The following is a 26494-nucleotide window of genomic DNA, read 5'->3' as shown; positions in this document are numbered from 1 at the left end:
CCTTCCCTCCTGCTTTTTGACCACAGCACTCAGCTTGGTGTCATCGGTAAGCTTGCTGAGGGTACACTTGATCCCATTGTCCGTGTTGCCAACAAAGATGTTAAATAGTGCTTGTCCCAGTACTGACCCCTGAGGAACACCAGTCATCACTGGTCTCCACATCTTCCATCAGGAAGAACATGGTGTTGCTGAGCTGCCAAATGCCTCAATCCATACCTTCATGGGGGTAAAACTCAGTTTTATTTGAGGAAAAAAAAGCTTATTTGAATCCACTGTTACTTTCTCTTCACCAAATAGGATAGGCCATTTATTTCTAACCATAAAATACTTTAATATTATTATTACACATTTAAACTGATAGTTTTACTACTTTAGCAGAGTATTTGTGAACATGAACAGTAGAATAAAAGTGCTATTGAACTCAGAAGGAAGGTCAGGTTCTTCTGTCACTTCTTCATGGAAAGTTGCTATTACATAAAGGAAATACTGGGCCAGACAAACTGGCTTGCACTAGGTAGTACCTACACCACTGTGTAAAGTGAATATGAAATTCTGCTGCTCTGATGTGGCAAATCTATTTCTATATAGTGCTTATGTATGAGCTCTTCCTTAAATGGTGGGGGGAAAAAAATAATGCTTTGAAAGGAGCATTTTGTCAAATGACGGGGAAATAATTTAGCGTGAAGTATCTGCTTCTCACATGATCCCCCATATCTTGCTGATGTGGTGCAAGTGCACCGTTCAGTACCTGCTGGTGCTGCTGCGGGAATTGCAGGGGATGAATGCCATCTGCTGGTGGGAGATCCTCCGCCCCATGCTGCTTCACATTGCTAGCACAATAGGTCATTTTGAAGATTTTGTTGCAAAAACGTTCGTGATGCATCTGCCACTGAAGTCACAGAAAAAGGAAATGTCGTTTGCGATACAGATATGCAAAAAATAGTACTCACAGAAATATCTACATCAATTTTGCTTTCAATGGCAGAAGATCGAAAGGGAAACTGAGAATTAATAGTATGGCTGATTTAACAAGGACTTTTTCTATGATTGTTGCCAAGAGAAGAAAGGATGATGCCATGTTGCTATAGATATTCGTTTGGCCATTTTTTTTATTCTAAATGCCACTATGTTTTAACACATGCTTTCTGTAACTTATAATGAAATCCTCCCCCAAGTTCAGCCTATGTTGTAGTAAAACAGAACACCCATTTGAGAGTCTTTTAAAATACACTCAGAAAAATAATTTCTCTCTTACAGCTCTGTGTTTATGCACCTGGTTTCTTTTACATGGTGTACAAATGTGACTTAGAAAAAGTATGTTATATTACCATAAGTCTTGATGTACACCCACCATCTTGCATAGGTGTATCAACTGAGTATCCGCTCAGTTTCAAAGCAAAAAAAAGTTATCCAGTACACGTTTGGATGTCACTGATCTCACGCGTACATTTTATTTGCTTCCAGGAGCTGCTACTCATTTTCCTTCCAGACTGGCACCTGCATACTCAGTTCCTTTTCAGGAACATAACCTGTGTTCTTTGTTCAGATCAGGCAGAACTGAATTGGATATTGATTTTAATATGATTAGGTTTTGACCTCCTCTACTTCGTGCAGGTCTGGATTCTGCATGCCTAAAACAGATACTCAGTGCAGGCAGGGTAAATCATAAAAATGAAGTGCCTGGCCTCAACAGGCTGAATCAGACACGGTGAGTTTGGCTAACACCACTACAGGGCAAGGCTGAGAGCTTATTGAGTCCTCTTCCCATTAACTGCACAGGGAGAGTGGAGGGTAGGAATTAACAGCTAACTTGCAACATACCTGTGTCCTAGTCATACAAGCACTTTAGGAAGTGATTCATCTGGCTACTGTCCAGTTTTGGGTGGGATGAATTTCACCCAGGAAATGAGCTCTTCTGTAGTTGCACTGGTGTTTATTTACACTGAAGTGTAAAGCCTTTGCCCTTAGATCTATGCTAATGAAGTGAGAGAAACTGGCTTCTGGGTTTTTTCCTGTAGTGACTGCCCATATAGATTATTTATATATATATATTTACACTTGACCTACTTAAATTGGAATTCATTTATTTCAGAATTTTTCTGTAATTTTCCCAGATCATGTGAATTCTCTGCTTTCCCAACATGCTTGGAAATCCTCTCCATCCTTCCCAAGGAAGGTCACTGTACAAACAGGAATGGCATTATAGCCAGGCAACAAAAAATGCAGAAGAGCTGCAGCTTTAGTCTGCGTTGTGAAAGTCCTAGTCTGCCTAGGCAGGCTGACCTGCAAGTAGGCATCGGATGCTGGTTTGGGGCTCCAAAACGAAATCACTTTGCCTTCAGAGATCAAGTGCTGCTTAAGGATGGGCAGTCAGAAACAGTCAAACATAAAAACATTTAGTCTGCCAAATATGGGATTGAAGCAAAAAGAGTCTAGCCCATTGTAGAAAATGCAAAATAACAGCCATTTTAAAATATCATCCCTTGACTTTCCTTTGCATGAAGGCTTTAATAACCTGTAGCAAACAGGTAAGGTCGCTTCACAAATGGACTAAAAGTTGGTGTGCTCTTCCCTGCATACACTGAGGAATTGATTAAGCTTCAGTGACTCTAATTAACTTCTTCCCTGCCTAGTTCTCCTGCAATTGAGAGCCTAAGTTGTGACTATACTGTAATACTTTGCAATGTCCCAGTAAATGTTCTGCAGAACATTTAGGAAAAGTAATTAAATCTCAGTAATGAGACCGTAACTCAAAGTGCTTTGCCCTTAAATCTATGGTAATGAAGGGAGAGACACTGGCTTGTGGGCTTGTGGGTTTCCTCTCAGATGACTGCCCACGTACATACACCTTTACAGTTCTCATGACTGTGGACCTCAAGCAGTGAGGACTGGAGACTTTTTCACTAGGACTGGAGACTTTTTCACCGGCTGTGTTCAGAAAGTGATCACATGCACTGCTCCCCTGTCCATACTAGTGCCCACTTATCTGACCTGATGTCTTCCCTTCACTGTCCTCTCCCAGCTGCCTAGCTAAGAAAATCAGCACCTTGCTGTTTCCGCACTTCTTGTGCAACTTTAATCTTACCATTTTCTGTTTCTTTTGGTCTCCTGTATTTTTCTTAGTTCGCTGGGGGGGGGGTCATTTATTTTTAACTCCCCATGTGCCTTGTGTGTAGAAGCTGCCTCCACACTCCGTACCTGAGGCTTGTCTTCAGGGAAAATTTCTGTCCTGGAACCCAGTGATGTATCTGATATCCGTGCTTCCCCTGTGCACACCTGAGGATGTGCATTTTCATCATATGGTCTTCCTTTCAGGTTTTTGTGTTGCTGTGGTGAGGTTGGCGTTTTGGGCAAGGGCCAAACCTGTGCTCCGTGTAAGGATAAGTTATAGAGAGATGGCATTTCATTTTCAGATTTCCTTCTAGAAAGGGAGAGTATGGCTACCATTAAATTCAAGAGATGCATTCAGCGCACACACAACGTTTATATCCAATTTACTTGGATTGCCCCCTACTGTCTTAGCTTCAGAAAAGGTTGCGGATCTTACCTCTCAAGGCTATGCCAAGACTTACAAGACTCTGATGGTTTTCTTAATAAAGCTGTGCTCTTCTTTGGTCATGCTCACACACACAAGACCATACAGTCACCAGTAGCAACTGGAGCTATTTGGAAGTGACTGGAAATGTTTCGCTTGGCTTCAGTATTACTGCCAATTGGCATGGCTCAGCTCAAAGTCCTGTTTGAACACAACACCATAATAGACATCCATTTCTGCAGGGTCACAGAGTTGTTGCTTCAGCTCATCAGGAAGACAGACAGCATTTTCAGCCTGAGTCTGTAGATCTCCACCTACTCTCAAGAAACTGCTCTGTCTCAAGCATACCAAGAAAATTTTAGCTCTTTCTAGACTTTGTTCTTCTGATGGTGGAAGAGCACTATACGTCCTTGATATCTTACAACAGCTATAACCAGGAAAACCTTTTTGGTGCCTGTGAGTGAAACTCCTCCTTTACACTCTTCTGGCAGACCTTATCATCCTGCAGTCTCAGGCTCTGAAAGACAGACTGCAAACATCAAGACTTTTGCCGTAAGTGGTTTCTTTATTTGTCCACTTTAAGTGGCACACATGATTTGCCTTCGGGGAGGGCAAGCAGGTCCTGACCCATTTTAATTTACCAGTGTAAACCTGGTATATAGCTGGGGGTGGTGTGGCTCTGGGCATGGACTGCTCCCTTGCTGTGGCCTCTCAGGGCAGCCTTGGCAGCTTCTTACCCCAGAAATAACCGACAAACAGTGTGTTTTAGTGCTGTGCAGGAGCAGGAAAAGCAGTAAAATGAAGATGGAAGGTATCCCTGCTCATGGCAGGAGGGATGGAACTAGATGATTTTAAAGGTCCCCCCCAGTTCAAGCCATTCTATGATTCTGTGATTTTATGAAGATCTATTTCATGTAAGCTTTCCCCAGAACTTCCAGAAAGTGTGTTGCCATTTTTGAGAAAGGCCGTCTACTCTTAACAGTTATAGAGGTCTCTTTATGCTTAACATAATGTTTTTTTAGAAACTTTTAAGCGATCTCACAAAATCTGATTAAATGTCTCCCCAGTTTATTTACCTGGCTCTTTGTTTCATCTGTTCATACACAGCCATAATAAAAATAATGCCACGTGTTGTTAATTTCAAAAATAAACTATGATAATCCTTTATTTTTATTGCATAGGTGACTAGAAACAGAGGCAAAGCCCCATTTTCCTACATGCATGAAATTAAAGATTGTTTTTACCATTATCTTTCCAGCTTACTGGGACAAGATAGAAAAAGGGAGTTAAAACAAAGATACAGACAGATTAAATGACATCTCCACAGTTTTATGTAACAGATATGGCTTATATAGCAGAACACATTTCTAGTGATTCATATTCTTCTGTCAAGGACCATTACGTCCTTGTTTATCAACATCCCTTTTTTCGTGACACTTTCAGCAGGTGGTCTTTTAAAAGCACAAAAATAACTCTGATTGAATCAAAGGATGAAAGTTGGTCAGAGGCACAGGAAATTCTCTGCTTGCATGTCTCTTCTTTCCAAGTTGTGTTTCTAAAGTGGTCCCCTGACTTTGTATTAAAAAGAACTTTCTGCTTAATACGAAATGAATACTTGAGACACGTCGTAACATTGTGATTTCCATTTCCTAGCAACTAATCAGCTAATACTGGCAGCAAGAAATACAGCATCTGAACAGTCCAGGCCAAAGTAGTCATTTATTGTATATGGCACAGCAAGAATCAGGCCCATGTGCTTCTCTCACTTTTCACTAGGAGTTTTCCATCTTTTCTTATTCCATCTTTTAATTTCATTTTTCTTCCTGCTTTCTAAAACAGTTTTGCATTTCTCCATGCAAATAAAATCCTCACATTTCTGGCTTATTCACCAAAAATCAGAAGTCAAGTCAGCCTAAGGATAAAGGGTGTAGAAAATCATTACTTTAATTTTATTATATATTTACTGAATTTCTATTTGAAATTCAGAACTCACATTTCAAAATAAATATGCCTACAAAAGAAATGTGGTTTTATTTGTTACTGAGAAAGCCCAAACAAAGCTAATACCAGATACATATTTCAGCTGAACTTATGAAACCCCAAGTCAGGCTTCCCAGTTTAACAAAATTATTGAGTTTTTTATTTTATTTTTCTTCTCATATTACTTTATTCTCATTACTATTAAATATTAATAATTATTAAATCAAAATATTTTTTCTCATTGCTTGATTTGCATCATTACAATCTGAAGCAATCCAGAAGCTGCGCATAGCAGAATGAAGCAGCGTTTAGGATTACTAAAACAGTTAAGAAATGAGGACTGTTACCTCCTTGGTTTTTGAGGGCTTTGTTTTTCTCTTAGTCTGCTGCTACCACCAGCACCATAAAAATCTTATTTCCAAAAATGTACTGATCAAGCAAGAAATGGCACTTCCTTGGCTAATGAAGAAACATGTACAAGTTGAAAGAACCCGTGTGCTGACTAGCAGCTGTCAGACAGGAGGTGTAGTGTCTGGGTCCTTCTTACCCCTTTGGAGGCAAAAAAAAAAATAGGATTCTCTTCTCCACCCGGCAGCCAGTATTAATATGGACTGTACAGAGTTAATGTCTTAGATAACTTTGATGTCCTAGACAATGTCTTAGAGGCATTTTCTTCCTTTCAAATATAACTGAAATTGCCAAATGTGTTAAAAAATATTTTACTGGAAAACTGATAGACGGACCCACAGAGAGCTCAGTAGCACAAATATGCCTACCTGAGGAGACAGGACTAAAAATATATAGCAAAACACACAGATTTAAGGAAACTATATCATTCTAAGTTTTGCTTACATTTCATTATTTGGAATAATTTATTTTCAGTAAATACGTCATAGGTTTCTTTTGTTATTTCTTTGTTTTCTAACTTGTAAGCAAGAGTGAACTGTAAGAAAGTGAGGAAATTGTGGTCAGATTTGAAGAATATCACAGAAAATCATTTTGAAAATTCCAGTGAAAATACATGTGATTTGTTCAACCACTTTATTTGTTCTTTCTACTTCTTCAGACACTCGCACTTACTACTAGAGAAGCAGACTGTCATTTGCTCGGCCATAGCAGATCTCACAGCTATTACTTACAGTTTGTTCAGTGCTCAGAAATGCGTTTAGACATACAATGAAGTCAATGCTCCAAACAGATTCTACAATTAAGCTGAAAAGTGTAATATAAGAATCATTTAGATCGTGATGGATAGCTTTAACTGTATATACTTTAGCCCTTTTGGCCTTTCATTGTTTTTTCTTTTTTCAGTTAATCTATATGAAAAGGATATTTAAAATTACATAAGGAATTTTTCAAAAGCATGAAATGCTGAAGTTGGAAGTTAACAGTTGTGGTCCTCCATTTCTTTTCCTGTCAGAATTCTCATTGTCAGCACATACTAAACAATACAGAGCAAATAAGGTACCAGAAGGAAGTCTGTAGTCCTAGAGCTTTGAGATTTGTTTTTAGGCGGATTTTGGACCCAGTTTTGAAATTCCGACTGTGAAGTACTGACATGAACAGCTCTAGTCTACAAACAGAATAAGAGAATAATTGGGGTTGGAAGTGACCTGTGAAGGTCATGGACACTCACGCTGTTCAAGGGGGCAAGCTTAGATCAGGTTACTTGTCCAGTCAAATTCTGACCACTTCCAAGGATGGACATCCCACAACCCCATTATGCCCTGTTTCAGTACTTGACTACCTCATGGTAAAAAACAAAATTCCTCGTATCTAGCTCAAATTTCTTGTATTGCAACCTGTGTCCTTTCTTGTGCATTCTTGTGCACCTCCAGGGAAAGTCAGGTACCTTCCCCACAACATCCCATCTGGACGAAGATCTGCCTGAGCCTTCTCTTCTCCAGGCTGAACAGTTCCAGCTCTGTCAGCTTCTCCTCATGACAGATGCTTCAAGTGCTCAGTCACCTTCGTGGCCCTTCTCTGGACCCACTCCAGTATGCCTGTGTCTCTCTTGTACTGGGTAGCCCAACACTGAGCACAGCACTGCAGATGTGCCTCACCAGAGCTGAGCAGAGGAGAAGGGTGACCTGCCTTGACCTGCTGGCAATGCAGACCAAGAGGCTGTTGCCTTTCTTTGTCATGAGGGTGCATGGCTGGGTCACGGTAAACTTGTCTACCAGGACCCCCAGGAGTTTTCCTGTGAAGCTTGTTCCTATCCAGCATGTACCCAGCCTGTCCTGCTGCGTTTGTTGAGTCAGGCTGAGAGTCAGGCCACAAAATAAGACACAGATCTACACAGATGAGCTCCATTTGTTTCTCATTTACTCTTGTTTGCGCACCTATAAGCAGCTCTTGAGATAAAAATACCTTATGAGTGGGTGAATTGTGTATCATCTTGTACTGAATCTTGCAAACCCATAATATGCTTGCATTAGAAACAGCTAGAAGGAGTACCAGGGTGATCAGATCAACCTCTGTGCTAGTCTAAATGACCAGATCTAAAAAAATCCCTCACTAAGCCAGGCAACATGCTCCTCCAGTATTTTGATTCCTCATTCTCTGCTACTAAATGCTCTGCTACTTCTTCCTAATTTCTGATAGTCCTCTTGGGCAGATTTTTACTAGGAATTTAAGTTAACTGTGTCTCCTTAATGACCTTCACACAAAGCTCAGCAAAGCAAACTGAAAAAAACAAGTTAACTGTAATTGCATTTGCCTAGGACCTTGATGCTTACGTCTTTCTGAAAGAGCATATTGCTACTCCTAATTTCTGTTTTCTCAGGCTTTTTCATATGCAGTAACATTTACAGTGTTTGTTGCTATATTTGTACACATGGATATGTACATAAACACATGCACGTGGACATATACAGGACTCTATTCAGCAAAAAAATGTGTCTTCTTTTTGCAAGAATGGCAATGGGTTTCCTTCCTTCTTCCATCTGTAGCAGCTCCATCATCTCCCACCCATCTCCATCCGACACAGTCCAGCCCTCAGCTCTCTGTGTTAGAAGTCTTCCAAGGTATCCACTGTGAGCAGCATTTTCTTCTCAATTTGGCATAGTGAATCAGTTTTGCTGTCAGAGATCATCGCTCTGGCTCCTGGTCTACCAGACAGCCTAATTCTAGTCTTTTTTTCCTGCTCCCTGCCGTCCTCTGCCCATAAGAATTAAGCGGGATGTTTTCCAGTAGACAGGCACTTTCCTCAGGTTTGTCAATGTTCTATCAGCGAGATCAAGCCTCGCTGCTCATCCAGGACTGTATTTGCCTTTAAACACAGAGGTGAAAATTGCTATGCAGCATCCTCCACATATTTAATGCTTCGATGTACACAGCTGAACTGATACGTAATAATAAAAAAATGTACATTGTACTTTGTAGTATTAAAAATCAATCATGGATGTAAAGTCATATACCAAAGTATTGGTATCATTAATCTTACCTTGTAAAAATTACAAGCCAATAAACTCTAATTAATAATAGCTAACAATACTTATTAACAAGCATGATAGGGAAGTAGCTGCACAGTGTCTTGGGCACTGTTCATTGTTGTCTAACTAATTCAGTTCTTCAAGGTGTTGTTTGACATCGCTGATCCTCAGCTTTCCCAGCCTTAAAGAGCCTTGAGATGTGTAACTGAAAAGTACCGTGTATGTGTTAGCACTGAAAACCAAATCTCTGATGGGTAAAATGGAGCAGGCTGTCATAGCAAGATTGATAATTATTATTATTACCATCAAAATGAAAGTAAATAAATGTGTGAATGGAGGAAAGCACAGAAGCTGACGTATTCCAGTCCTTCTTGGTCTGCTCTCAATATTTTGCCACAGGAATGCTAAGCCTGAAACAGTAATGTTTGACTGCTGAATTTCTCTAAATTGATCAAGTTGTAAATTTTGCTGGGTTTAGATTTTTTTTTCCCTATCTTAAGTTTCCTGTGTGTCTACTAATTGAAGCTAGCAACTGCCATTTTTTCAAATGGCATTTACATCTCTGGCATAATTAAGATAATAATAACAAGAAGAAGAAGAAGAAGAAGAAGAAGAGATTAAAACATAATACTTTTAATACATTACAACACAATACTTGCAGGAAGGCAGAAATTAACCAGACACACAAATTAAACAGGGGAGTAGTTCAATCATTCCTCCCCAGTTTCTTCTGCTTTCCCTGTTTTTCATGAACACAGCAGCATATTGGCACAAAGAATCACTAGCACAACACAGGTAAGTATTTATCAAGAGATCACATTGCATTTACATGTGGTTTAGTTGCATAATGCAGATACCAAGTTATCCCTTGAGTCAGATACTCAAGTTCTCCCTTGAGTCAGAAATGTCATGGACTGTCTGGTTTTCCTCTGTATCTTTTTGATTTGCATGAACAAAATGCAGGTTTCGTTCTTCTCACACTTTGGTATGTGCACAGCACACAGTAACTTGGGCTGGTAGCAGCATTGCTGGATCTAGACTACTTCAGGGACACAGTAGCAGCTCTCTGTTATCTCTTCTTAGTCCAAGGCGGGGTGAGAGATTCAGAGTGCCTTTTCCTCATCATTCCTTTCCATGTTTTGTTGCTGGGGTTTTTTTTCCCTAGAGGTCTACAGAGTTGCTTCTAAGGAACATGGTTATGTCTATGCAAACCGATAGCCCTTCTCCTTGAGGCACCCAGCTGCTGGCACTGCCACCAGCGTTTTCCTCACCCTGCAGATCCAGGAGCATCTCTCTGCATAGGCTCATTTTCTGTGAAGCAGCTGGGATTTTGCACACAATAACCATCCCACATTACACAGTGATAAAAACACATTTTGCCACTGCACCACAAAACTGATGAGGTTTGGACCTGAGAAATAGGTTATTTCAGTTACTGAAAGAACAAGTAGATGATAGAAAACAAAGGATGAATACAAATGGTTTGGAGGATTTGTAAAGTGACTTTCGTCTTACACCCTTCCTCCCATTCCTCACCTCCTTTTTCCCTCCAAGTCTGCATATCCCATTTAGCACTGAGTAAGCCTTTCACAAGAGTAAGCTTTGAATGCAAGCAACTTTAGCACCAGAAGAAAGCAACCAGCCATGCTCAGGGCACAGGTTAACGGCCTTTGAGTCACCTCTCCAGGTTTTCTTACCCGGCAGCTGCCTGTGCTGCACAGGGCTCTGCCCTGCCAGCTGGTTGTGGGCACAGGGGCTGTGTGGGAAGCATCCTTCCCCTCTGCTTGGCTGTGCAAGAGGCAGGTGTGTGCACTGCTGTGCCAGCTCAGTGCCTGCCTTCACAACAGAGAAATAAGTGCCGATTTGTAAGAAGCCACTTCTGCTTTGTTCGTTGCCGCCTTTAACATCCTCTCTGCTGGCTGTAGGCTGTTCACAGCCAGCCCTTTCCCCAACAACTGTGCCCTTTTGTGAGCACTAGCTGTTAAAATTAAGCTTGTTTCTCAATTGCTTTTTTATGGCTTTGTAAAAGATTTATCCTTGCTTCAGATATTGTATAAAATCCCATTTCAGTTGTGGTTTATATCATCGCCACTTCTGCCACAATACTTCAGGTCAGGTCTCAATCTTCCATCTTTAACAAGTCTCCACACTTTTTATATTGTGTTAGACAGACTTCATTTTATTGCAGGTATTCTTTTTCTTAAGGCAGCAGATTGTGACACAATAGCAAGGAGGAAAACCTTTGTTAAAATCCCATTGGTAATGCACAGCTATCACCCTTTGAAGAGATTTAACTGAAAATAAGTCCTTTTCACTCCAGCTGTACTGACCTCCATCTTCTGGAAATCATAACGAGGGACATTTCATGCTACAGAAGTTAAACATTCTTTAGAATGAGTTATATGAAATATCCATTTCTTAGTAGTGACTTGGGTCCCTTGGTGACCCAAGGTCAGAGGGTGACTTGGGGCCTGATTCTCTGTTCAGACGCTGGTGTAAGTCTGGAAATGGTTTTATCAAAGTCAGTGAACTTGCCACTTCCAGGGGTAAAAAAAGAAAAGAATCAAAGCAGATCCTGGTAGCTCTTCTTTTCAATAGTGGAATGGTTTCTGAATTTCCTAGGCCAGGCTATTGTTCAGCTAAATGGAAAGAACAGTACTGTATGATAAAGTCAGAAAGTTCAGAGTTGTGTCTAAAGCCTAAGTTGGATTCAGACATCACTGGCCCTGCTCTTACCACACTTTGAAGTAGGTGGTATAATTCTGGTTGCTTTTGATTACCACTGCAATCACTGAAGTCAGAATAAAGCACTTTCTTAATTGCAGTATGATAGATCAGCAAGTAAAAATTCTCACAATGTACTGTTCTTTTTAGTTTCTTATACATAAATGTAGGCCTAAGGCTGATTTTTTTTTTTCAAAGTTCACTTTTCTACAGACACTCACATACACAACAATATTTAGAAGAAAAAAAAAGAAGTTGCATTACATTCTGAAACAACCTTGATAGCCAGCTGGCCTTAATATTTCACTTTCTTTGATTCTATCCTGTTGCATTTACTGAAAGGAAGTACTCACTGATGGCGTGACTACTGGATAATACACGGAATGGCTCTATTATTTCCTGTTACTGGTAATTGGGAAGCAGACTGTATTTTCTTACTCATTCTTCAGAACAGTGTTGATTATTTAATTTCTTCAGTTTTACAAGTAAGAGTATAAAAGAGCTCCAGTTACAGGTGCTAGCCACCTTGGAACTAAAAGAGGCAAAACAATACACAAAAGCCAGTGCAGCATCCTGCTTTCCCCTGCTCTCAGCCTTCCCCAAAGAAGTCACAAATCAGTTCACCCTTCCCAACACTTTCTGCCCAAAATCTCCCTGAGCAAGCTGAGGTCATCTTAAACTCTCACTGCAACAAAAGCCAGGTGCAGTATCTCTGTGTTGTGTTTAAGTACAGGTCAGAGTAGGAGTACAGAGCAAAAATAAGTCATTAGAAGATGTTAAGTGAAGAAGTACTACATGAGGGGGCAGGAATGGATCTCATCCCACTTGCTCAGGTTGCCGGCACTAGGGTAGTTTTGAATCAAAGCATCCCGAAGCAATGAAAAGGACAGTTACACATGCAGAAGTTCCTCCCTGACCTACTATGACCCTGACCTACCATATCAGCAGGTCCATGGGTGTATTGCCGCTTATGTGACTGGCAAAGCCATCTTTGATGCCTAGCACTGTCTCAGGCTTTGCAGCTGGCCACGGTGAGAGCCAAATCAGATGTCCTGCTCCCTGGGCAGAGACACCGCAGGTGCCTGTGGCAGCACAGGCCTCTCTTCAGGGCCTTCCTTTTGATATGAAGACAATTCTCACTGCTCAGCCTTGTGCTACACCTGGATCTGCCACCTGCCCCATGGATGCCCAGGGCCTGTCTAAGAGAGTGGGGCCCACAGGCACAAAAGCATCTTAGTTGGTGTCAGGAACATCTCTTTGAAGTGAATCTCATGATTCCTGCATTTGACATCAAGGGCAGACTCAAAATACATGCATTGATTTTCTTTTGGATGACACCAAACAAGAAGATGTACCCACAGGCACGCCTGAAATGTAGTGTGAGTTCAGTCTCGTGACCAGGTTAGAGACAGTCCAGAGTAAAACCCTGAAACATGCATACTGTGGATGCCATCTCCCTAGCACCGACATTTCTGCTGTACAGAACCCATCCTATTAACTAAGCTACTTGCTAATGTAGATATTAGGCAAAGCCTTCTCTCTGGACTGTGATGAGCTTGGCCCTTCCGTTTGAATTTAGGAGTGCACAAGGAAGTACCTGGGGTTTTAAGGTGCCCCCAGACTTAATGAACTTTTGTAGCAAAGGCTTTCTGGAACACTCTCATTTATCAAAATCTCAGTCCTGTTTTATTCCTTTTGGAATAGATTTGCTGGTTCTTTTACACACACACACACCCTGCCCTGCTCTGCCATAGAAGAAAAATACTCTTTCCTCACTCACCAGCACTGATCTGTTTAGTTTATGGTTCTGGGCAGTATCTACTGTTACCTGTATGGAATGATTGAGTTCTCATCTCTGTTAAAGCTCTAGTCACTGCTAACTAGTTAATAATAGAGAAGAAAAGTATGAGGGTTTGCATTCCAGACTGAGTAGCTGTCAGAAATTCTTTTTCTTGTTATGAAGGACTGAAGTTCATTGCCTCAATTTATCTCAGTGCAGAAGTACAGTATAGAGGAAGGTAATTCTTCAGGTGGCAAGAATTCATATCCTGTTTTTTAGATCATAATCTGCTGCTTTGAGTATTTGAGAAAGGTCACTATTTTGGATATTCAATGGTATGAGATGCTCACAGAAAGCTGTTTCACTAAACAGGCAAATTTTTTTCCTAAATCATAAGCAATTCCTGGTTTGCAAACTGTGTGTGATCAATAACCATAAATATTTCCAGATTCAGAATCAGATTTGTATCCAATCTTGGTTGAAAATAAAAGCCATATAGCATAATTTCTCTTCTCTGTTCTATAATCAACATTCTTAGGGTGAAATTTGTCTTGGTTAACGTTAGGGATATATAATGTAGGTGTCTACATCAGAGCTAATTACCATCAACTCTTTTTCTAGTCAGTGCAGAAAAACATGCACTTTCAGGGCATAAGTTATCTAATTAATTCTGCATGTGTGCTTTAGGATAAGATGAATCATTTCCTCAGAGTGTCTGCTCTTTCCACTGACTATAAAGGAGTTAAGACAACTAGGTAATACTTAAATGTGTACCTTTATCACTCACCCTCAGAGGCAAGCTTTGAGACAATACACTGAAGAAAATACCCCAAGAAAATATTCTGTATTGTTCACATCAAATCCAGGAATTCTGCAATGATATCTACATGCATTTGCTAGGAACAAGCACAGAAGCATATCTGGTTAATCATTTGCAGTATCGATTCATTTTGACTGTGACAGCTATAGACATGTGTACCTCAACTGTTACAGGTTGTTCATGTTTTATTTGACTGATACGTTGCAATGATCTTCACAATTTCTGTTACAAAACCAAACGAGGGAACAGATCACTAAGAGTGTTAATTGCCAAAGCCACATCAACTTCCAAGAGCTCAAAGGGAGCTGCAGTGGTTTGCCCAAGCTGAGGATCTGGTACATATCTTAAATCATGTCAGTCCACTTACATTCAAACTGTGATACTATAGTAATTTTAAAATGTGAGGGTTTAGTCTACATCAGTTTCCCTATAATGGAGAGGCAAATGCATTTTCATTACCATGTGTGCTGAAGGAGTACAGATGTGAAAGCATTATTGGTGTCAGGGATCACATCCCTGTGAAGCCATTGAACCAGCAGGGATCTAAACCTTTTTATTCAGTGAAAAAAAATGGCTTGACAGCACCCTTCTCACACACGTGTTGAGCTGGTGCCACCCCTCAGTAAAATGGTAGCAATGGTATTTAATCACTGAACTTAATGGAAGTTTGATTAAGTCCAAAGTAAGCAATTAATTTCTATGAAAGGTGACAATCTGGTCATGGTGGTGGTGTCTTTTGGTGGGTTTTTTAGCTTATGTTTTGCTTTTTAAATACAGTCTTTTTAGCTACAGACTATAAATATGAAATAGAAATTGTGAGACAAGAAGAACAAAAGGATAACAGACAAATTGCTTGTTTATTACTTTAAAATAATGAAATTAAAACAGTCTTCACAAGAGGCTTATGCCACATCCCTTCAGTTTTCCCGTGCGCTCTGCTGTAGAAGCAAATTGAATCAGTGGAACAATATAGCCAGGAAACAAGCATTCCCAAGTCTTAATCCAGATTTAGATCCTGGGTTCTTGGGTGTCTTTGGCCAAATTATTTATTCCTTCAGCAACTTGTCTCCCATCTCCAAAATGTGATATTAGTATTTTTTACTGCACTGGGAAAAGGGGCTGCAAAGCTTACAGAGTGTTTTGTTCTGTCTTTCGAACATGAGGTGCAATCCATAAAAGGAAAGAAGTTGCCAATTCTTCAGGACAGGGCCTAGAGCTAAGATGTCAAAGCAGGAAAGGAGATAGATCCATCAGCTTCCTATTACCTATTGAGTAACCTGCACCGCATGGAAAAGTTTTGGCTGTGTCTTATTTATTCATTTGGAAGGAACTAAAATGCTTTGTGGAGTACAAGGAGAAAAAAAAAAAAACCACACATTTGGGTTGCAAGCAGGCTTTGTCTAAATGAGTGGTAAACAATCAAAAATAAGAGGTAAAAGGACTCTTTACTGGTATTAAATGCAAGCTGCACGTTACAGGTATTGTTAGTTTATTTAGTAAAAACAGCTTTAATTGCAATGAAACTATTAACACCACTTTCTACTATGGCAAAATATTCTCTCTTCGTTTTTGGTTTTCAGCACATCAAATAAGAGGCATTCCATCATAGAAATGGCAATGATGTTGATAAAATTCATAGGCTGACATAGGTTTTGTCTAAAACGTGTTGTTGATCTTGCCATATCAGGATTGTAGTGGCTGCACATCATGTTTGTTCCTTTTTTGCATCACTTGACATTATATTTTGGTTAAACACTCAAGGGCAGTTTTTCTGTCCATTCTTGCTCTGTTCTCCTCACTCATGCCCGTTCCCAAAGTCTTTAGTGTATTACCTAAGAGGTGAATAACTCTCATAGTACTTGAGCACCTCAAGGGCAAACAGGTTTGATCCCAAGAAATGAAAACCCAGTTTGATTCTAAATTCCACAGTTATTTAAAATGAAAAGGTACATCAGCAGGTAGGCTTTCTAGCTAATGTGTGACCTCCTCCTGAATTTGTATCTCATAGTTGCTCTATCTGATAAAATAGTATACTACAGTAACATTTTCAATCATATGGAAGACACTCAGATTACCAGTTCATTGCTTTACTCACTTTGGTTTTAACTTTTTCCCATGATTAAGCACCTGGAAAGTTATAGCTACCTTATTGGTAGCTATATGGAGAAAGACGTGCAACATTATATTACTGATGTTATGTGTTTCAGAATTTATATCTTTCTGGCTATGAAAACACCTTTCTAGAGAAAACTATATGACATAGTTTTTTCTTTTCCTTTCTTATTTGTCTCCCACAGATTGTGAGCGTGGGAAAGCATGTTAAAGGATACCATTATATTGTTGCCAACCTGGTAAGATACTTTTCTAGAATTATGCCCCTGCTCGGTAAGTGAAACAGTCAGTTTTACTTTGAAGTTATACCACTTCACACAGCATTTGCCATTTGTTGCTAATATGTGGTTGCTCATAATACATTCTTTATGGTGCGTAAAAGAACCTGGTTTTGTTGTTAAAGCCATCTAGACAAGAAGGGCACAATGTTACCATCTTAAATTTTATCAAAATCAATGTAGCATAAAGGACTGCTAAGTGTATCTTGTGGCTGAATTAGAATTTACAGAACTATGCTATGATTTTGACTCATCTTTTTAATATTAGTAACATAACATTTCTTGAGGTAACTTTCTACATTCTCCAGGGAACGTTCATTTTGCTGTAAGATCAGCTATTTCCAGTCAAATTACTTGTTCAGTATTTTCACTTTGAGTCTAAACTGCACATTCACACAGATAATGTTCAGAAGAGGGCAAAGAAAGAATAAATGTAATATTTTATTATTAAAATCACCTGTTCTTTAAGCCAAAATACCTTCCTGGAAAAACAAAGTGAAAGTATGCTTTAAATTGTTTCCTTTTTACTCTCCCTCGAGGAATTTTAGTTGGCGCGAAAGATTTTATTGTGCTTTGATGTACTTGTACCTTAACTTAAAATCACATCAGATTATTTTTACAGCCTCGGGTATTTTAAAAGAGACATGTCTATTCTCTTAGGTCTTCCAAATTAGATTTTCAGCATTACAAATTTATAGTTCCCCAAGTAACTTTTCCCATGCAAAATAGTTGCTGTAAACAAGGAGCTGGATGTTGCAGTAAACTGCTAGTGGAATATACAGTGGAGACAGGCACATCTACTCATCTGCTTCAGCAGGGTCACACATTGCTATTTACTGGCTGTTCAATAACATGGTCATCTTTTATATTTACTGTCAGTGTGCTTTAGGACGTGAATCAAATATCTTCTTTTAACAGATTTTTTTCCTGGGGTACTGGGTCAGTACCCCACTATATTTTTTCCCTAAAACTTTCCTTTTTAAGTTAAGTGCACTTCTGTTTGCATGGGTAAATATCAGTCAGAGGAACTTAAAATAAAAATAAGATACCTCTGAGCTGGCATTAAACATAGCAGCTAGGAAAGGAGCAGAAAGGTTCATGCTTGTTTCTTAGCTTACTTTAGCAGTTTGCATTATGCAATTTCTTGAGGTTCAGTTATATTTCTAAAGGCAAATGTTACTAAAGAATCTGTCTTTATATGTACTGAACAGATTAGCCTGAGAAACCAGTAAGTCGGGAAATATGTATACTTTATTTTTTCCTTCAGTGTTGAGGGTCACTCTAGGCTTTCAATATGTATCAGATCTGAGAGCTACCACCATCCTATTTCACAGAAGTGTGATTCTGATGTTTTCCTTGGACCAACAGTGAGATCCTCATGTGCTGTCTCTGCCTTCTAATGTCTATTATGTTATTTCATTATCTCAGACACCTGCAACCTAAACAATGAATCCTGGAATAAATGAATTTACAGAATAGCATTGGTCATTGTGCAAACATGCAAAGAAATATGGTTATATTGGTTAAAGCACTAGTACAGTGCTCATTGGAATCTGCCAACTTTGATGGAAATTGGATTAAGGCTTTAATATTCTGCAGGCACTTTTCAGTTGATTCGCCAAAGGCATTTCTTCAAAAACTGTCTGCCATTCCCAGCAATGTGTTGCTTAGCTGTCAAGACCACCCTAGCAATAATATAGGAAATTTATTTCTTGGTTTTATTTCATTCCTTACTACATACATGGAAACTATCAACAAAGGTTCAACATTATTCTATCGTTTTAAGTTTTGGCTTATAATGGAAACCTGCTGGTGTGCATTCTTTATGCTGCCTCACTGACCTAGAACAGATTGGACCCACAGTGGTGTACAAGGGCAAACAAAATTTTAAATTGATTTTGTAGGGATTCAAGGATATTTCTCTGGAGAGATTTATGCATGGAGGAGCCAATGTGACTGGATTTCAGCTAGTAGATTTCAGTACCCCGATGGTAACAAAGCTGATGCAGCGCTGGAAGAAGCTGGACCAGAGAGAATACCCAGGATCTGAGACCCCACCAAAGGTACTGGCTGATCTGAAGTGCTACCAAAAATATCACTCAAGCGTTCTAATTTCTGATTGACGTTGTTGAATACATGAATGAAGACCTTAATGTTTAGTTAAAGGAGAAGGCAGTTGATCTTACTGTTACTGGCAACTAATTATGCCTATCCTTACGAATGTATGATAGAAACACAAATTGCAACACGTTTTGCCGATGTACTTTAATGTCCTTTGTCACTTATTCTCCAACTTCACCCCTCTACTGACAGGAGTTAAAGGTCAAACACTTAACTGACAACTTAATTTCAACCAATTTTACATGAATTAGTCTAATTATCTAGATTCACTTGGAGTACAGAGATTTCCCAGCTTTCCCAACAGCTGAAATCTACTGTATATGAGATTTAACCACAACTGTAAATTTACTACCTTTAAATTGGTATTTGGAGTTTCCTCTGGAAATTCTATCCATCTCACAACCTGGTGTAGTAATCACTTTCAGGCATGATCTTACAGTGAAATTACATCCCAGTGTTCCTCTATCCTAATCCCTCACAGATGGGTAACAAAATACTAATCTCACCTATAATTTTCTTGGCAGGCAAATCACAGCATAGCTATAAATACCACTTCATCAAAATAGTTCTGTTATTATATGTACTAATGTATATCAGACCTAGTTAAAACTGGGCTCCTTTCTGCTTCTTTCTTTCTGCTTCTCACAGAGGGCACTGTGCAAAGATAAGCACCGAGCCCTCCTTTGGCTGGGAGGTTAGTAGGTTAGCAAACTCTAGAGGGAGTATCAACATGGGTAGTACAAAGCATAGCTACATAATCTGGTGAATATTCAAAAAATCTATGTTCTGTAGGAAAAAAAGAAAGCACCAAGGATGTTGTGGTTTATGGAGTACAGACATTCCCAAGTACTGGTGACAGGAACAATTTAGCCTATAGGATTCCTTGCCACATGAACAGGATTGTGCTGCCTCCTTCTGAGAAGTCAGCATGATTAATCTGAGTCGCATGTAATTCACCTATGGATAACCAAAATTTTAGATTATAAACAATGTCCCAAAGAGCTTACAATATGCAAGATGAAGAAAAGGAAGGAAATTAGACTTGAATAAGTGATTTTAAATTTCAGAAATTACAGAGCATATCAATAGCAGTCCTGGGCATATGCTCATCAGAAGATCATACTGAGAAAATGCTGGTTTATTGACGTGGCTCTGGACTAACATCTGTTGAAGACTTGCTCTACACATTTCATCTGACATGTTCTCAACCCAAAGTTGTGTAGAAATGTAGACCATTCAGTGCCCTATGTTATGCAGAGCCAAGATAGTTTTTTCAATAGCAAGAACATACCCTTGATCATTCTTAAGAAACCAAATAGCCTCGATGTCTGCTCATTAGCTGTGCATTCTTTCAGTTATATTTTCTCAGTGAGATACTTTCTTTTACTTTTGAGTAAGTTGGGTGGGTGTGGTTATTCCCTAATGTATAAGGCAACTTGAAAAAAAATTAAGACTGGAATATCTCCTGTTTAATTTGTTTCTTTTAAGAATTCTTCAGAGGCAGATTTCTCTACCCTTAAGAACTATGGTTTTAAAGCTGGAGCTACTGAAATGTACTCTTCCCTGTCCCGCATTCATCCCTTAGACAAAATTCCTTTTGATTTTGAGGAAAGATTTTTTCTAAATGAAGTTGTGGAAACTGCTGCATAATGAATCAAACTAGAAATATCCGAGACAGCTGATTTTTGTGAAGACATGCCAACTCTAAAGTGGTGGTTTTGTCCATCTGTTTAGTATACATCTGCATTAACATATGATGGAGTACTTGTGATGGCTGAAACTTTCCGTAATCTTAGAAGACAGAAAATTGATATTTCAAGGAGAGGAAATGCTGGTGATTGTCTTGCTAACCCTGCAGCCCCATGGGGTCAAGGAATTGATATGGAGAGGACATTAAAACAGGTAAGGGTAGGCTTTATTCTAGTGATCTTTGTGAATATCAGATCCTAGTTGTACGCTATATGATTTGGAAGATACTCAAGGGTAGTAACAGGAAAGGGAAAATTTATTTTTCAGTTTTCATTTGGAACAGCTGGGGTTGTTCTGGTTTATAACTTGGAATGAAGGCAGAGGGGAAATACTACTATTTGAAACTACTGTTAGTTCTATTAAGGTAGTTGGAACTTCCTCCACTGAACTGATGATCTCATCTGTTACTTTCACATATAACCTGGCTGTACAGAAATTGTCATTTAAGGGAAAGGGTATACCTACATAATATAACCTTTCAAATATGTTTCTGTCATCATGAATTAAAGCAGATTTCTCCCAGGGAAATCACATAGGTGGGGTTTTTTTTGTGTGTGTGTGGTGGTTTTTTTAAAGAAATAACCCAGAGCTATTGCTCTCTGATGTCAGGATTTTGAATTCCTGATGAATATGGATGCCTAGAAAGTTCCAGATCTCTGTCAAGATGATTTAGCCTTTCCTTTGAATGGGACAGTAAGAAAATAAAAATCCTGCAGTAGAATTTAAATCATTGCAAATGAGCAGGCTCCACTCAGGAGAAACTGCTGAGGAGAAGTGACTGCTGACAGAGCTGGCAGCTCTGTGCCTGGAAACCAAGGTTTCAGTCCTGGAGAAAAATCAGCAGAGATAGAAATGGACAGAGGGAAAGAGTAAGTGATTTAAATCCACATCCTGACTCATAGGGAGAGAAATAAAGCATTTTTTATGCTTCACATACTCCTTGCAGATGCGCAGATCTGTAACAACCGAGAGAAGCATGAAGTCAGGCTTCTGTGTTCAGGCAGACAGCCTGAGTTGAATCTGGCCAAAGAGGTTTGCATGGCTGGATCCTGATATGATCACAGCCAGCAGCAATATGGCCATGGCTTCTTTGAGATGAGGACCACAGTCTGGGTATCCTTCAGTGAGGCAGTAAAGTGCTGAAAGAAAAAATAATTCTGGTTTCAGCTGATACACAGGTGGTAGAAAACTGCAACAGCCAATCTCTGGGCTGCCCTTCTCCACTCTAAGGCTTTGAAAACACTCTTTTCAGGCCCTGTGCATGTCACCCATGTTCTGTAATAGTAAATTGTTTTGCTGAGGCCAAGGTAGTTGTCAAGTTTACCTTGATGAGCAGTATATACTAGATTTGTACATTTAATCCACCAGAGTGTGAAGTAAAAAGATATATGAGCAAAGGCCAAACATCCTATGAGTTTATTTCACATGATGCAAAATGTTCTGCAGGAGTGTTGAGAACGGTTGAAAATGTACTTCTCTTATGGACCTGCAGCTCAAAAGTGTTGAGCTGCAAAGCATGGAAGAAGAGAAGGTCCATTGAGTGTCTTTTGTAGCACTTAGATACTGGCATATCTAAGCCTATTTTAAGCATGGTTTGACAAGAAAAAAGAATACAAAGGAAAAGTAGCCAACTTTTTTGCTTTAAAATGCCTGACTATTCTATAGTAGTGTTGTTATGATAATCATAGGACATAGCCAGGATAAATTGCACTGCTGTGACATTTGGAATAAAGACTAAAAGGCTGGATCTTCCATGATATTTTTTCTTTCATTTGTAGATTCGAATACAAGGATTGACAGGAAATGTTCAGTTTGACCACTATGGTCGCAGAGTCAACTACACCATGGATGTCTTTGAGCTGAAAAACACAGGCCCTCGAAAGGTATGTGCTAATAATATTTACTAACCTGATTTTATATACATGAGTTATGTATGATGAAATGATTATGCAAACAAATTAAACTAGACTCTGGGTGGTTTAAAAAAATATAGTGTATTCAATACATGGATAGTATTTGTCGTAAAAGCAGATTTAAACTTAATTTTCCTGTAGATACTTCAAAATAGTATGTACTATATATATACACAAATGGAGGAACACAAAAACAAGTGTGCATCTTGGAGAGGTGGGATGTCAATCAGTCAAATATACTAATGAAAATCAGCTGGATGGAATGTTGCCAGGCTGCTGTGTGGTGGAAAATAGTCAGAACTCTGAAAAGTAGATATTTCTTATACCTTATCCAAAGATTTCTGTCATGCAATTTACTGATATTTTTAAGCTGGCTCATTTGTATGTTCTGTGTAAACATGAATCATAGACTGTAACTAACATAGGGCTTCTAAGGGGGAAAGGAAAGACAAGAGGAGAGAGAAGAAACAAATAATGCCCTGAATACTTCTGTTTTCTGAAATTAATTGCAGTATCTAATCCTGTGTGCTTGATTGGTTGCTTGTAAGCAACTTAGGCAAATGCACATTAATATATGTCTAAGCAGATCCTCTGTCTCACTGCATGTAGCTTATCACTAAGCCCAATCACTTTGAAGAGGTAAGTCTGGGTATTTGTTAGCCCTTTCTCATCTGTGCTGAAATTCATAGTATAAAACAAGCAGAAAACATACTCAGACTCAAGGATTTTATTTCCTTTGGAAGCACTGTGGCCTTTTTTTTTTTGCGAACAAGGGAAAGTGAGAAGCTGATGGTGAATAAGAGAATCATGGCCACTTGAGTAGGGCCAAGGCAATTGGAATTGAATTACATAGTCCTCTGCTGTCAGGCCACAGGTGACAAGCCCAGTAAATAGTACCCTGGGTGAACTGTGTGTCCCTGAAGACAGTTACATGCCACAGTGATGAGGAGGCAGAGTGTTAAACTAGAGACCCAGAGCAGAATTACACACCGGGATTAATTGCCAGTATATCACAGTACAGAGCTGTAGACCAAAGAAAAGCTTGTGCCTGTGTATGAGGCATATTGGTACAGTTGCCTTTGAAAGTATAACAGATGGCTGAAGAACAAATTGGGAAAGATGAGTCTGTCTTCCTTCTCTCTTGGGAAACCCAGTGTCCCCTGCCAGACAATGTGTCTGACCTTGCTGCCACCCCTGCCCCCTTTCTGGCTCCACGCAGCACTGTTGGCAGCCAGGAGGATATACGGGTGGCTGGGGTGCATCAAAGGCAAGTGGTGAAATACGACCTTTCCATCCTTGATTCCCAGTTGTGCAGGAGGGAAGGCAAGGTGGAAAAGATGTGGTCAATTAGGTCACAACTTCAGTAACTCATTAGGGAATTTGCTTGGCTGTTGAAAGTGGCCTGTTCCTGTTTCAACATTTGTCACCTGTTTTGAAGAGGTGTCTGGCTGGCACCACTGCAGGGATGTCCCCACCCTCCCTTCTTGCCTGTAATTTAAGGGGAGGGTGGCTGCAAATGGGGGAGCTCTCTCTGAGCTGTGGTAGAGTCCCAAGGTGTTTTTCTTACCTTTTCAGGCATGCCTCTCTGCCACTTTTAAGCTATTACCTGTCTTTGATATAACAAGCCATAACAGCTTTGACAAATCTGGCTACTCACAAGAATTTATTTCTCATGTATTACATAGTATTTTTTATGTGATCATTGGACCAATTCTGTGCTCCAGCCTGACAAATCCTATATAATACGTGAGAAATGGCTATACTTAATTGAACTAAGAGGCCTTCACTTTTAATGTCTTTCTCTCATGTCCTACATAACATGACTTATGAGTCACCCAGCAATATCTTTTCAAGACTAGCCTTTCCAGTCAGAGTAACGCATGCCTCTAACCTTCAGAAAAGTGGGGTGTGTTGCTCACAGCCTTAAGGAAGTGAACAGAGCATTATAAAATGGCACAGCTAGTCAGAGGCAGACTTCCATATAGTTTAATAAAATGGGAAGCAGTGGCCAATGTTCATATTAGTTTCATTTATGCAGTATTTCTTTCTTGATTTTTGTCTGTAGAACAACAACAAAACCTGCTGGTGAGGGGAAAGGATGTGAGGAGGAAGATCACAGATATGTAACGGGGTGGCTTCTCTGACTGGAGTGTTGCCATGGAGGAGTACAGGCTCTTTAGGAAGGACAGGCAGGGGAGATGAGGAAGGGGAGTTGCCCTTTTATGTGAGAGAGCAGCTGGAGTGCATGGAGCTCTGGCTAGGGATGGATGAGAACCCAGCTGAGTTTATGGGCTAGGATTAAAGAGAGGACAGGTCAAGGTGGTGTTATAGTGGGTGTCTAGGTGCTCTAGGCCACCTGACCAGGAAGAACGAGTGGATGAGGCCTTCTACAGACAGATAGGAGCAGCCTCATATTCACAGGCCCTGGTCACCATGGAGGACCTCAGCCATCCCCATATCTGCTGGTGGGATGACACAGCAGGACATAAGCAATCCGGGAGGTTCCTGGAGTCCATTGACAACAGCTTCCTCTTCCAAGGGATAGAGGAGCCAGTGAGGACAAGTGGTCTGCTGGACCTCCTGCTCACCAGCAGGGAGGGGCTGGTGGGGGATGTGAAGGTCAAAGGCAGCCTTGGCTGCAGTGAGCATGAGATGGTAGCATTCGGGAGCTGAAGAGCAGGGAAGAGGGTGAAAGGCAAGCTCACACCTGAGGAGAGCAGACTTTGGCCTCTTCAAGGTCCTGTTGGAATATAAGAGCTAAGGCCTTGGAGAGAAGTGGGGCCCGAGAAAGCTGCTTAATATTCAAGGATCACCTCCTCCAAGCTCAGCAGAGTTCCCTCCCAATGCATAAGAACTCAGCAAAAATGCCAGGAGGCCTGTGTGGATAAACAAAGAGCTTCTAGCCAAACTGTGACACAAAAAAGGAAGCATACAGAGGGTGGAAGCAAGGATGGGAGGAATACAGAAACATTGATCATCCAGGGACAAAGGTAGGACAGCTAAAGCCCAAATGGAGTTGAATCTGACCAGGGACATTAAAGACAACAAGAAAGGCTTCTATATATGTACACAAGTGACAAAAGGATGACTAGGGAGAATGTAGGCCCTTTGCTCAATGAGACAGGGGACCCGAGTCCACAGAACATGGGAAAATCTGAGGTACTAAATGCCGCCTTTGCCTCATTCTTTACTAGCAAGGCTGGCCTTCAGGAATCCCAGGTTCCAGAGACAAGGGAGAAAGGCTGGAACAAGGCAGAGGTACCGTTGGTGGAAGACAGTCAGATCAGGGAATACTTAAGCAAACTGGACATACATAAGTCCATGGGCCCTTATGGGCTGCACCCACATGTGTTGAGGGAGCTGGCAGATGTCATTGCAAGGACACTCTCAATAATCTTTAATTAATCATGGCAACTGGGAGAAGTGCCTGAAGACTAGAGAAAAGTAAATGTCACTCCTCTCTTCAAGAAGGGCAAGAAGAAGAACCCAGGGAACTACACCTCAGTCCCTGGGAAAGTGATGGAGCAGCTATTCTTGGAAACCATTTCCAGGCACATTAAAGACAAGAAAATTATCATGAGTAGTCAGCATGGCTGTCTTCACCAAGGGGAAGTCATGCTTTATCAATGTGATAAACTTTTACAATGAAATGACCGATCTGGTAGGTGAGGCGAGAGCAGTGGGTATTGTCTACCTGGGCTTCACTAAGGCCTTCAACACTCTATCGTTTAAGATCCTCCCAGAGAAGCTATTGGTGTATGGGCTGAATAAGCAGACAATGAGGTGGATTGAAACCTGACTGAGGGGCCAGGCCCAGGTGGTGGCAATCAGTGGTACAAAGTCTGGTTGAAGGCCACTAACTAGTGGTGTACCCCAGGGGCCAATACTGGATCCAATCCCATTTAACATCTTCATTAATGGTCTGGATGATGGAGCAGAACGTACCCTCAGCAGGTTTGCTGGTGACACAAAACTGGGAGGAATGGCTGATATGCCAGGGGGTTGTGATGCCAGGGCGTCGTGCTGCCATCCAGAGGGACCTCAGCAG

General features: G+C 40.3%; 1 protein-coding gene across 3 annotated transcripts in view; it reads left to right on the top strand.

Moving 5' to 3' along the window:
• Positions 1 to 26494, top strand: part of GRIA4 (glutamate ionotropic receptor AMPA type subunit 4) — a 240230-nt gene that overhangs the window by 145253 nt on the left and 68483 nt on the right. For all 3 annotated transcript variants that reach the window (XM_005232858.4, XM_005232859.4, XM_005232860.4), the window contains exons 5-8: positions 16571 to 16624; positions 18568 to 18726; positions 20519 to 20686; positions 22312 to 22416. In XM_005232858.4, coding sequence (XP_005232915.1) covers positions 16571 to 16624; positions 18568 to 18726; positions 20519 to 20686; positions 22312 to 22416 — 486 coding nt within the window. The remainder of the gene's footprint in view (positions 1 to 16570; positions 16625 to 18567; positions 18727 to 20518; positions 20687 to 22311; positions 22417 to 26494) is intronic.

This window comes from Falco peregrinus, chromosome 4 (genome assembly GCF_023634155.1).
Source record: "Falco peregrinus isolate bFalPer1 chromosome 4, bFalPer1.pri, whole genome shotgun sequence".
Classification (NCBI taxonomy): Eukaryota; Metazoa; Chordata; class Aves; order Falconiformes; family Falconidae; genus Falco; species Falco peregrinus.
The sequence above is the reverse complement of the archived record's forward strand: the minus strand, read 5'-3'. Positions and strand labels throughout refer to the sequence as shown.